This window comes from Juglans microcarpa x Juglans regia, chromosome 6S (assembly GCF_004785595.1).
Source record: "Juglans microcarpa x Juglans regia isolate MS1-56 chromosome 6S, Jm3101_v1.0, whole genome shotgun sequence".
NCBI lineage: Eukaryota > Viridiplantae > Streptophyta > Magnoliopsida > Fagales > Juglandaceae > Juglans > Juglans microcarpa x Juglans regia.
Window position 1 is genome coordinate 19,432,214 of NC_054605.1, and position 12,198 is coordinate 19,444,411.

General features: G+C 35.8%; 1 protein-coding gene across 1 annotated transcript; it reads right to left on the bottom strand.

Annotated features, from left to right (window-relative positions):
• Window positions 1-1,052: 1,052 nt before the first annotated feature.
• On the bottom strand, window positions 1,053-4,961 carry LOC121237884 (flavin-containing monooxygenase FMO GS-OX-like 4). The gene is made up of 7 exons (XM_041134805.1): window positions 4,195-4,961; window positions 3,749-3,819; window positions 2,499-2,651; window positions 2,297-2,379; window positions 2,018-2,153; window positions 1,761-1,934; window positions 1,053-1,443 (listed from the first exon to the last, which is right to left on the bottom strand). Exons 1-7 carry the CDS (start codon window positions 4,790-4,792, stop codon window positions 1,231-1,233), a joined length of 1,428 nt encoding a protein of 475 aa, XP_040990739.1. The 5' UTR covers window positions 4,793-4,961; the 3' UTR covers window positions 1,053-1,230.
• Between the last annotated feature and the right edge of the window lie 7,237 nt (window positions 4,962-12,198).

Below are 12,198 nucleotides of genomic sequence, written 5' to 3' on the forward strand. Positions count from 1 at the left end.
AAAAAAAAAAAAAAATTCAATCAACCAACATAATTATGTAATTTAACTAAAATAAATTCAATTTTATTAAAAGTGACTCAAAAAATAAAAGAATGTCAATTTTTATAAAATTAAATTTATTTTTAATTAATTTACATAGTTATATTAGTTGATTAAATTTATTCTTTTAGATCATGCAAAAAGGTCATTTCTTCATTTTACTAGATAATAAAATAATAGTAAAGAAAATGCATTATTCTTAAGAAAAAAGAAAGTACGTCTATCGAGTTTCTTTTAATATTTTTTTAATCTCTTTAAATATTCTTTAAAAATATTCATAATATTATTAAAAATATTAGTTGATTAAATTTATTCTCTTCTAGATCATACAAGAAGGTCATTTCTTCATTTTACTAGATAATAAAATAATAGTAAAGAAAATGCATTATTCTTAAGAAAATAATGCATTTTCTTAAGAATGCATGATCTTGGACGAGTAGCTTTTTCCATGTACTTGGACGAGTCCTAGAAATACTACTGAAAGAACAGTGTTTGCTTTTCCTTTCTGGTTCTACGTACACTTCTTGTTCCTTATTTTCTACCCAAAAATAACATTTTACCTTTAATTCTCAAATTCTTTGTAATTGGATGACGAAAAGTTCAAGTTCACCAATAATTTAGCAAAAAATAAAAGAATAAATAAGAGGAACTCCATGGAAACATGACCGTGTTGAATACCTATTTATCCCATAGATTATTAGTAGGCGGACAATGAATCGTATTTAATGTAATAACTAAAGGAGTAAATATTTCAGTCTGTTGTTTTTTTTTGTATTTGTAACGCTCCTTAGATATAATAAAGAGAGGGAGATTTTAAGGGAGCTTTCTATTTTTAAATAATTTAACGGTTTTGAATTTAATAGGGGAAAGTGCACCAATGGTCTTTATGATACATTATATATAATTCAATTAAGATATTGTGTGGTTGAAGAGTACCCGGCCAGGGTACAGACCTGGGACCAATTCCCGGCTGGTGCAATACTCTGTAATTATTCAAGCTCAATGCGAAGGAATGGAAGAATGCACCCTTCATGTATATTGTTGATCACGATCACGATCATTATTCTTAATTTATACTTGTAATATTTATCATTCAGAATAATGATTAAGCAAAGGTAAGTACAAGAAAATAACATATCATTGGTTTTCCCCGGAAAATGATACAGGGGTTGAGGGAGTCTTGAAACCTGATTACTCTGAGACACATTTGTCACTAACGCCATTGGAGGTGTACTTGATGAAGTCCTCGTGAGCTTGCAAAACCAAGTGATGATCTTCCCATTCGTCGCGGAAAGCCTTGGATCGAGCAAGTTTGTTCCTGCCATGAGCATGATACATCTGCACCCTCCATTCTTCATTTCCAGGACATCCACACTGCGCCGCAAGCCAACTATTGTACTCGAACTGCAAATGACATCCAAAAGGTTTTCTAACCCTAACCAGACTAATGTAAATAAATCAAACTAGAGGCACTAAATTTGATTTCCATCATTCCACAAAAAATCACCCACCATTATGTTTTTTTGCTTTTCTTTTTTCTTTTGGGGAGGGGGGAAGGATGAGGGTGTAAGTTAACCATCGAGATCAAAGGGGACAAGATGATGTCTTGCACCATAAGAGCTTGGGATATCATTTTACAACACTTTAATTGGAAATGTGCCACCATAAAAATAAAATCAAAATCAATCCATGATGTGCGCTCCAGACTAGGGTGAATTTACCTGACTAATACCCATACAATGAGTGTATCGCTTAGGCGTACCAGCAGCTTCAAGTGACGAGTATAAAGTTTCAACATCTTCCATCATCTCCTCCTGTGATGGAAGCATCAATTGATTTGACAAAACACCAGCTATCCACTTGCTTTGTAATTCAAACATGGGGAATGGAATAACCTGTCACCAACCCAATGCAAAAGATTTACTTCCACCATTAACTAAGACCAAATTAAAGATCCAACTAAATAATAAGGATGAACCTTCCATGTTAATCCAACAAAGGAAAGCCACGGGGCCAGGGCTGGTGGGAAAACGTGCTTGTACAGTGGCCCCACACGGTTGTCATCCACAGTCACAACGCCATTTGTCTCAAGAAAAGGAAAATCATACTTGTACCTTAAAAAGACAAACATCCTCTACTGATCATTCAAGGTTACATTTTTGGTTTACTCACAGATTTTATGAAATGAAAGTTTGTGTAAAGAGGATTCTGGTACTAAATCAAAGCTAATGCCAAGTTGATGGAGCATGCAGTATACCCTGTGCAGTGTAGAATGACATCAGCAAGGACAAAACTGCCATCTTGGAAATATACAGTACCATCTCCACTGACACTTCCTATCTGCATCAAAGTTCATTAAGGTTAGCACTTTAACCAGCCTTCCCTGTAATCACACTCAGATTACTTGTCCGACTTCCCATAATAATCAGCCAATTCCCAACATGGATCAAGATGTTTACCATAGGATGAAGCCACATGTTATCATAGCCAGGCTGTTTTCCAAATGTTTCATCCCCAACTGTTCTCGCTGCAATGTGGACTTCTTTGGCAACACCAGCTATGTCCTGTGAAATATCAACAGCACTTGCTGAACTCCCAATCAAAACTACAACCTGTCAATAGCAGGAAATGGATAAGCTAAGCCGATCACTGGTGGAAGGGATTGCAACTGAAAGGACGTTATGGGCAGTAAGTTGTTCATTCTAATTGCTAAGTATTATTTATAAGATGATGTCGGTGCTCAACTCATTCCAAAAGAAAGGAAAGGAAAAACAGTCTCCAATAATAATCAATATTTGGCTTGTTACAACTGTGCACACAGAGTATTTATTCAAGGCATATTTACCTACCGAGACATATTCAGTGCAATTTTACACTATTGAAACAAAGAAACAACCTTAGGTAGCTGCATTTGTATAGCCAAACATAACCATGCCATCAAACTCCACAAATAAGAACTATATACGTGGTCATAGATCATAATCTGGTGTTATAAGAGATGGCATTGATCAGTAATCCTCAATTCAAGCAAGCTATTGTGAGTGCCTTATTTTGAGATGCCATCCAACATGGGTGACATTATACGGAACTTGTGATAGTTTTGTTTTTCCTAAGCTAGTGATTTTTAGCTCGTTGGTGAAAAGAAACCACCCTCCACCCCTAAAAAAAACATGACAATGAGCTTTGCTTGTATGAGAAATGACTTGTATAAGCTCCGAATGGACAAGCCTTACACAAGCCTTTGTAAAAAAGTGGACCACACCTTGAAAAAGTGTAAAAAAAATCATTCTTTTTTTAGTGGGACTCATTTTTTTACAAAGGGCCTATGCGGGACTTGTAATGAAAAAGTCTACTTACGTATGCATTACTCTACTTACGGATTCATCTCATGTCCTCTAAATTATCCATACATGTCCACAGAAATGGCAAAACCGAGGAACCTAGGCTTAAAATGAAAAAGTACGGTGGTGCTGGCAATCAGCCAAAGAATTATCAATGGTCAATTATATGAGATTCACCCGAACACATCTGAATATTCTCTATGCATCAAGCAATGCCTTTTACAAACCACCATGCATGACATATTTAAATGGAGACAAGTGGTATCAGAACCAGAAATGCAAATAGTATTACCATAACACGCATCACGCACACACTCACACAAAAGCGCAAGCGCAAAGGACAAAGAAGATAGAAACCTGGCACATACTTGATCTCGAAAAGGCTCAGGAACACGATAATTGTGGCTATGCATTTGCTTCCCCGGCCATTCATTCATACCTGGAAGTACAATAATAAATATCAACAAGGACCAAGAGTAAGCCTCATAAGGCTTTGGTTAAGCGCCAGCCTACCCTTAATAAAATTTCTAACTGTTTTCCAGTAGAAATGATCCTCCTTATATCTTTTATTATGTTTGCTTAGATTTCAAATTCATTTCAACTCATCCTATTTAATCATTATAATTTTTTTAAATTTTAATATAAAATATAATAAATAATTTAATTTTTGTTAATTTTAAAATAATAATAATATAAAAAATAATATTTTAATAATATTATATTTAATTCTTAAACTTTTATCTCAATACACTCAACACAGAATATTCAAATGCAAACTTAAAGTTTAGGCCCAAACTTGTATGCAAAGCCATACCCGGAATCCAGGCGATCCGAGGTTCGGTATGGTGCCCATTACATACAACAACGGCGTCAAAAATCTCATCAAAACCAGCTTCATCTTCGTCTCTCTTTCTAGATTTTACATTCCATTTCGAGCCCTCCATTAATCTCACGCGCACGACCTCTGTCTCGAACCGCACCAATTCACAGATCCGAAACTCGCGCGCGAAATCTTTGAGATACATGAGGACCTCTCGGTGACCCGGGAACCGTCTCGGGTCTCGGTCCGGGTCGTCTCTGTAGAAGAACGGGTAGTCGCTGAAGCCCATGGCCTCGCGGGGGAGGTTGGTGCGGAGGGAGCCGTATAGGCTGCTGTGGACCTTAGTCCGAGTCGGGTCGAGTCCGAGACAGTCGGACTCGACCATCGCAGTATACACCCAGGTGCCGCCGACCTGGTCACCGCGCTCGAAGACGACGACGCTGTGTCCCTTGCGCCGGAGCTCTCGAGCCGTCACGAGTCCGGCGGCTCCGGCTCCGATCACGGCCACGTGGCGGGATATGACCGAATTGGACACGGGTGAGATGGACAGGCGTTGGATTGTTATTGCTGTAGATTCTGCCGGGATTGGCATTATAGTACGACAGAAGACGAGGTCGCAAATATTAGTTTGCTCGTACTTCACTTGCCCAGGGCGGGGAACGCGGCGATTGTGATGAGTACTATGCGATGGTGATGAGTACCATGCCTCAGATACGCATGCGGCCGAGCAGCCAAAGTCGCACACGACAAGGTGTTTGTAAGAGGATAAATGTTTTAGCACGAAAGATTTTAATGTGTTATATTAAATTATAAGATTATTTTTATTATAAATTTAATTTAATATATTATATAAATATTTTATAAGAATTTATTTTTGTGAGATTTTTTTATTATTAATATTTTTATTTTTAAAATTAAAAAAATACAAAAATAAGAAGACAATATTTTACCAATATATAAAATAAAAAAACATTTTCATATAAATTAATATAATATAATATATTAAATTAAAATAAATATAATCTAAAATCTAAAATTTTATTTTTATGAAATTTTTTTATCATCGTTGCACTTCTCGGAAAATAAAATGATAAAAATTTTGTTATCAATCGGAGCATTGCCTGACTGATTTTCTAGGATTCAATGAACTTACCTTGTTTATATAATATAATAATACAAACAAGCTTATAAAAGAGTATACGTGTGTGTATATATATATATATATATATATATATATATATTTTAATAGAAAATAGATTTCATTTCATTTAATAAAATCGAAGTTACAGCTGCGACGGATAAGCCTAGATTATAAGTCAAACTATTTATCTATTTGGGGCTTCCCCGCACACAAATTTTTTTTTTACAAACATTGTCTTAACTTCTATAAGCTCTTTAATAACAAAACTTTATGAGATATGAAATTTTGTAAAAGTTGAGATTTCAATCCTGGTTTGTCTAAGAATATAACACTTTGTAAAAACAAGATAACCAACCTCATCCTCCAAAGTAGGAGATGGAAAACCACCTCCATCCTCCAAAGGAGGAGCGGGAAAACCATCCCCTATCCTCCAAAGGAGAAGAAGGTTCTCCTACTATGGACAATAAGTTCAATATCCTATTTCTTTTTATTTTTACATAACACAAGTAACATAACAGAAAAACATAGGAAAAATTGAAAAAACAAAAATACAACAAAACATAAAACTTGAAATACATTGAAAACCGAAAAAAACACTGATCAAAGATGACGTAATGGCACGTGAAGGACACGTGCCATGCTCGGAGTGTGTTGGACCGTTGATCCTGAAGCTATCAAGATCGCTGACTCCAAAAATGCCGCGCGTGATAGTAGCAAAGCCTTGTGTGGCAGCATGTGGAGGCTACGCGCACACATAGATCAAAGCATGTGGATCACATATCACTCCTTTTGGTGAAACCTTCGGCAATTTCAAAGATCGGCGGCTTAGAAACCTTGCGGTGGGGCGCGTAGTGGTCGCTAACCATTGAAAAACATCAAACACCGCTTCTCTATGCTTTGACTGGAAAATATAAAAACAAAATCAGAACACCAACTGAAAAATTAAACATTTGGATAAAACTACATCTGTGAAGAGGGAGGAAGGGAGGGAAGAGCCAAAACTCCCACTCCCTTTTAAGATGGTTTTCGGTTTGGATTTCTAAAGAGAATGTAGAGTTTCTCTCTAGAAATATTTAGGGCTCAAAAGGGTATATTTATTACTATGCTATAATGTTTGGCAATCACGGTATATTATTTTATTATAAAGTAACTTCTTTCTTTATATTTCTCTTTTTAGATTAAGTATTTATCTTCTTGTTACATAATTAAATCTTGCCAATGAACATTAATATAACAACAAATATATATAAATGTAATCATTTTATAATTTTTAAACAATTTTAAATTAGTTCTTATTATTTTAAATCGTGATTCGACTTTTTGGCACAGTGGGCTTCATTGGGTAGAGATGGTACTTCGCTATGGTGGCCCAAGGTTGGTTTGTTTGTAGAGGCGGCCATGTCAAGCGCCAGTCGTCTATGCCTCAACGGCATTATAATTAGAAATATCAGGGAATTAAAATTAACTTATTCTACTCAACATCTTTATATTATATAATATAAAAATTTTTAAAAAAAATTAAAAATAATGTGTAATATATGGTGTGAGAATGATAATTTTTTCTAAATTTATAAATCAGCTTCATGTCGGATTAAAATTTTTTTTAATAAAACAAATCTCACCCATCATTATATAATCGTATTAATTTATGCATTTTATTTTTGTAAAACTGCTTTATAAATAGAACATTCCTCTTATAAAATGATAACAAGAATGATATATAAAATTATAAAATCATTGGAGAAAGTAATTATGGTACTAATTTTGAAAAGTAAAAATTATATCATATATATTTGGAAAATTTAAAATTCATGCATCCCATTTTATCATCATCCCATTTTATCATCGTTTTGCATCATAAATTATCAACATTGGTAATTTATGATTTGCAGTCTCAGTTGAGATATGACTTTTAAGATTATGGACATGCTTAATGTTAACGTCGTGCTTTGCGCGGCTTTAGGCCAGGTTATGACAATTCGGGTCTTCTAAAATGAGCCTGAAAATTCAAAGGGAAGTGCAACTTGAAGAGGGCATCTTGGGGCCAGATAACCTCTGATGTCAAAGTCAGTAAATATTATTATAAGTTTGTAAATAAGTAAAAGGGTTTAGGGATCAGAGAGAAGTTTTTCGTACCTAGAGTTGGCTATTTATACCATGGTGTGGGGGTGGGTGCAAATAGTCTTTGTCTTTATGAAGTCTGTGCCTTCCTTTATATTTCTATTGTCAGATATTCTTTAATACGGTGTGACTCTGCGTCGGCTCCATAAATGTAGCGCGTAACTTAGCAGAAGTGCCATTAATGTGGCGTGGTTCCCTGATTTTGCATTCGGTCGCTATGAGCCGTAGATGGTCTGATGTTGATTGGATCGACGACCTTTCGTATTTCCCTCTACGTTCTGCACACGTCTCTGGGTTCTGAACCTGACCGTAGACTATCAAGTTGATCTGTCTTGTCAACCATTTTGCGCCCTTTCCTAACAGACGTTCCTCCACTAAGCAGACTGGGGACTCTTGGGTCGGGGCTTAGAACCAATGGGCTCTAGATAGAGCGGAAAATTCCCTTACACTTAATTTTCATAAATGGTCCACAATGTAGATAAAATGAGCATAAAAAACATATTTTGATATGAGAAATGATATTTGCAGTTTTATGTTGTGTAAGTATTTTCGCGTACTTGTTTTGAAAAAAGTGGTAAATATGAGACTTATATGAAAAAATTAATTTTTTACCGATGAACCTCACTTTTTTTTAAAGAGAATACGTGATATTTGTACACACTTTAAGACTGTATCAATTAAGCTAAAAAAAAAGGGTACCTGTGAGGAAGGTCGTTCCTAGTGTCGGGCTTAACCACCACACGACCCGGCCCACAAGGCACCAATAGATCTAAGGACAGCCCAGCAGAAGGAAGTCGGTATGGGAGGACAGGATGGACTGGGATGAGAAGGGCAAGGTCGGTCCAGGAAGCATAGGAAGAAGCAACAAAGTAACACACACGGGACGTGGATCTAAGTCAGAAGGCCTGACACCTTACTGGCCGACAACCCATACGCATAAGGTCAAGGACAACTCTGGTCCCTGAGCACAGACGGCTGGACAGACCAAGAAGGTGGGTGCATCAGACTGAGACTACGCCGCATTTAATGGAAGATGGAAACAGACAGGCCACGACACAAACCCTGGACTGTCAGTGGTCACCACGATTAGGCATGGATGGCTTGTCGCATGACAGAATGTTGGAAGAGGATACGACCTGAATACAAAGCAACATCACCATGATTGGCTCGCCAGTAGACCACCCCTACCAGGTATATATACCCCCACTCGTGGAGCAGAAAACTCTCTAAACACTTCATTTGAGTTCCCTTAAATTATAGACTCAAAACCCAAAACAGAGTTGGGTATCAGAGACGTTTCTCACCATCCCGAGCCCCCTATCTTCCCATATTCACAAGAACATATCGACCCCAACATGGAGTTGCTCGGACTACGAAATACGACATCAACAATAACTAAAAAATAAAATCTTGAAGTCTTGATATTTTGCAAGATGACGGTAGGGCAGCTGAGGGGAAGCTACTATTAGATGTCAACACCAGACTCCACAATTTTGGAACTATTTGAACGTTGGGCGGAGGACGGGCATTGAACAATTGGAAGCATTACAAAGAAAAAAGGACAAACAATTTGTGGCCAATAATCTTTTTATTGAAGCATCAATATAGAAATAGACGAAGAAGCATGGATATGATAGTATTGGAAATCTAGAACCCTTTGATTTTGTTCTTTCATGGAAGTTGTCACAGTATTAGAAAACTGCTAGAAAAATACCTTCTTTAATGGAAGTTGTCACATTTATATGAAGGTCAATTAACATGTTTATTTTAAAAATTAAAGTAAAAGATATATTTATAAGAAAATAGTCATATTATTTATTTTTATTTGTACAAAGATTTAAAAAAAATAATATTATCTCTTCTATTCTAAGTCCCAAATTCTAAAAAATGGTGATCGATCGACATGATTAGTCTGGGGATTACGAGGATACTAAACTATATTTCATGGTTAATGTTGGGAACCCAATGAATAAGGGAGGGAGGGAGGGAGAGAGAGAGAGAGAGAGAGGTCAATAAGTGAGGACAGGCTGTTGGACACTCCATCCAACGGGGAAGAAGCTAGGGAATTTGGGGTAGTATAATAGTATTTAGTTTACCCAAGAAAGCAAATGACAAATAGTTAGAGCATTGGCATTGGCTTCATTAAAAGTCTAGCCAAATGCAAAATTTGATGAATTTTAGTAAAATTCAGCTGCATTGGATTCATCAAAGGGATGAATGGGAAGAGATGAGCTACAGTAAATTTATAGAATTCTTCAAATTTGAAGAGTAACTGTTCAGTCATCAAATGTGTTTTTTATTTCATTTTAATCCGAACCGCCTTTTTTTTTTCCTCCCCACATCTTTTCCCTTCTCCTTTCTCTCTCTCTCTTCTTTTCCTCCCCGCGTCTTTTCCCTTCCCCTCATTCTCTCGTTTTCTCTTCTTCCCCTCATTCTCCCATCGCAGTGCCCTTTTCGATCGTTCTCTCGTTTTCTCTCCCTCGTTCTCGCAGTGAACCCATTTCTGTCTTTCTCTCGTTTTCTCTCCCTTGTTTTCGCCGTGTCTCACTTTCTCTCTTTCTCTCGTTTTCGCAGTGCCCTCTTTCTATATTTTTCTCATTTTCGCAGTGCATCTCTTCGATTCTTCACGCATAAACAAATCAAAGCACACTGGTTTCTCTCCTTTCAGGTTTGCGCGAGCTTCTTCTCACTGTTTTGGATACCGTTCCGTACCGGCCGGTACGGCTGGTACATGCCGTACCGGCCAGTTGGCCGGTACCGAAAATCTGCTATTCTGTACCGGTTTAAAAACCGGGTGTACCGGCCGGTACCGGCCTGTACCGGCCGGTATTTTATGTTTTGGCCGAAACAGAAATTTCGGCCGGTACATATTTCGGCCGGGTCAGTCGAGTGTTAAAGCTGATGGCATTTTCAAAATTATGGCAAATAATTAGGGGCAAAGTTGGAATTTCACCTCAAAATTAAAACCTAACACCTCAGTTTCTTTTCTCTTCTTTCACTTTCAGGCTGAATTCTTCCTTCATCACGCAGCTGCAGCGTAGCGCTAGCACCCGAGTCCCAAACCGCAGACGGCCAGCCAGTTGCCAGCGTCCACCGCCCTCCGTCTCGTCGCACCGCACGTCGCCGACCATCGCCCTCATCTCGGTATTTTACTATTTTTTTTGTTTATTACTTAGTTTGATTTTTTTTTTTGTTACTTTTTTTATAAATAAATCATAATTGTATTTTTATAGATGTTTTAGATTATATGTTTGTAGATGTTTTAGATTATATTGTTATAGTGTTTGTTTTTATAGATGTTTTATATTATATTTTTATAGATGTTTTATAGATGCTTGTTTATATTTTTATAGATTATGTTTTTATAGATGTTTGTTTATATTTTTATAGATTATATTTTTGTAGATGTTTTAGATTATATTGTTATAGTGTTTTTATAGATGTTTTAGATTATATTTTTATAGATGTTTTATAGATGTTTATTTATATTTTTATAGATTATGTTTTTATAGATGTTTGTTTATATTTTTATAGATTATATTTTTGTAGATGTTTTAGATTATATTGTTATAGTGTTTGTTTGTATTTTTATAAATGTTTTAGATTATATTTTTATAGATGTTTGATAGATGTTTGTTTATATTTTTATAGATTATATTTTGATAGATGTTTGTTTATTGTTTATATTTTGATAGATTATATTTTTATAGATGTTTGTTTATATATTTTATAGATGTTTGTTTATAGTTTAGATTTGATTGAGTTTCTTCTTAATGGCTTACTTATAAGTGTTAATGTTTTATACTTTAATAGTTATAAATGTCTAGTTGTTAATGTTTTAATACTAATGTTTTCACTCTTGAAAAATATATAATATTTTTACTTATGTTTGATTTTATAGGAGCATAAAAAAGGGAAGAGATGCTTTAAATCCCATTAATCTTGAAAACATTGATTTGATGGAAGAATGGGTGGGTGAAGAATCTGAGCTTCTTGATGGAGAATATTTGGATTGGGCAAATATTGAGGAGCCATTAGCCTCACTAAATGAGGAAGACAATGATAATGTTGGTATTGATGTTGATGACAGTGATGACGTTGATGAAAATATTTTGATTAACATGTCGAATCCTGATCCTTATTGTCTTTTTTATGAGGATGAGTATCTTTGATGACGTGGTGACGTTAATGACTTTATCATGATAATGTTGATGTTTATAACTTTATGTTAGTTGTAACTTAAAACTTAAGACTTGTATTGAGAAGTATTGAGTTTATGACTTATTCTGTTGTTATTTTATAATACAGTTAATGCTTGTATATATATAATTTATTCAAGTATAAATTATTCCGAAACGGTATACAAAACGGTACCGGTACCGGTATCGAAACGGTATCGGGACCGAAATATTATCCCGAAACGGTACACGAAACGGTACCGATACCGAAATATTTCGTTCCAGTGCCTTGACCGGTACGACTTCCGGTACGGTATTCAAAACTTTGCTTCTTCTCCTTTCATGTACTGTTTGTCTCTTTCCTTTTCTCCTGCAATCCTAGTTTCAAGAAGAAATGGAATTGGTCAGTCTCGATGTGGGCTTTTGCTTAGTGGGAATCATGTAAGAATTTCATCTATTACATTTTACTGACCCTGGTTTTTTTTTTTTTTTGGCTATTTTCTCAGCAGCACTCAGTGTTACGGATTGTCAACCACTCGGAAAAAGGGTATTGTGTTT

What these genes read in the sequence shown, in the direction of transcription:
- LOC121237884 (XM_041134805.1), bottom strand. Translation starts at nt 4,792, where the DNA reads ATGCCAATCCCGGCAGAATCTACAGCAATAACAATCCAACGCCTGTCC. An exon ending in TCGGATCGCCTGGATTCCGG is followed by an intron (nt 3,820 to 4,194) that starts GTATGGCTTTGC and finishes TTGTACTTCCAG; the next exon opens with GTATGAATGAATGGCCGGGG. An exon ending in ACATGTGGCTTCATCCTATG is followed by an intron (nt 2,380 to 2,498) that starts GTAAACATCTTG and finishes ACTTTGATGCAG; the next exon opens with ATAGGAAGTGTCAGTGGAGA.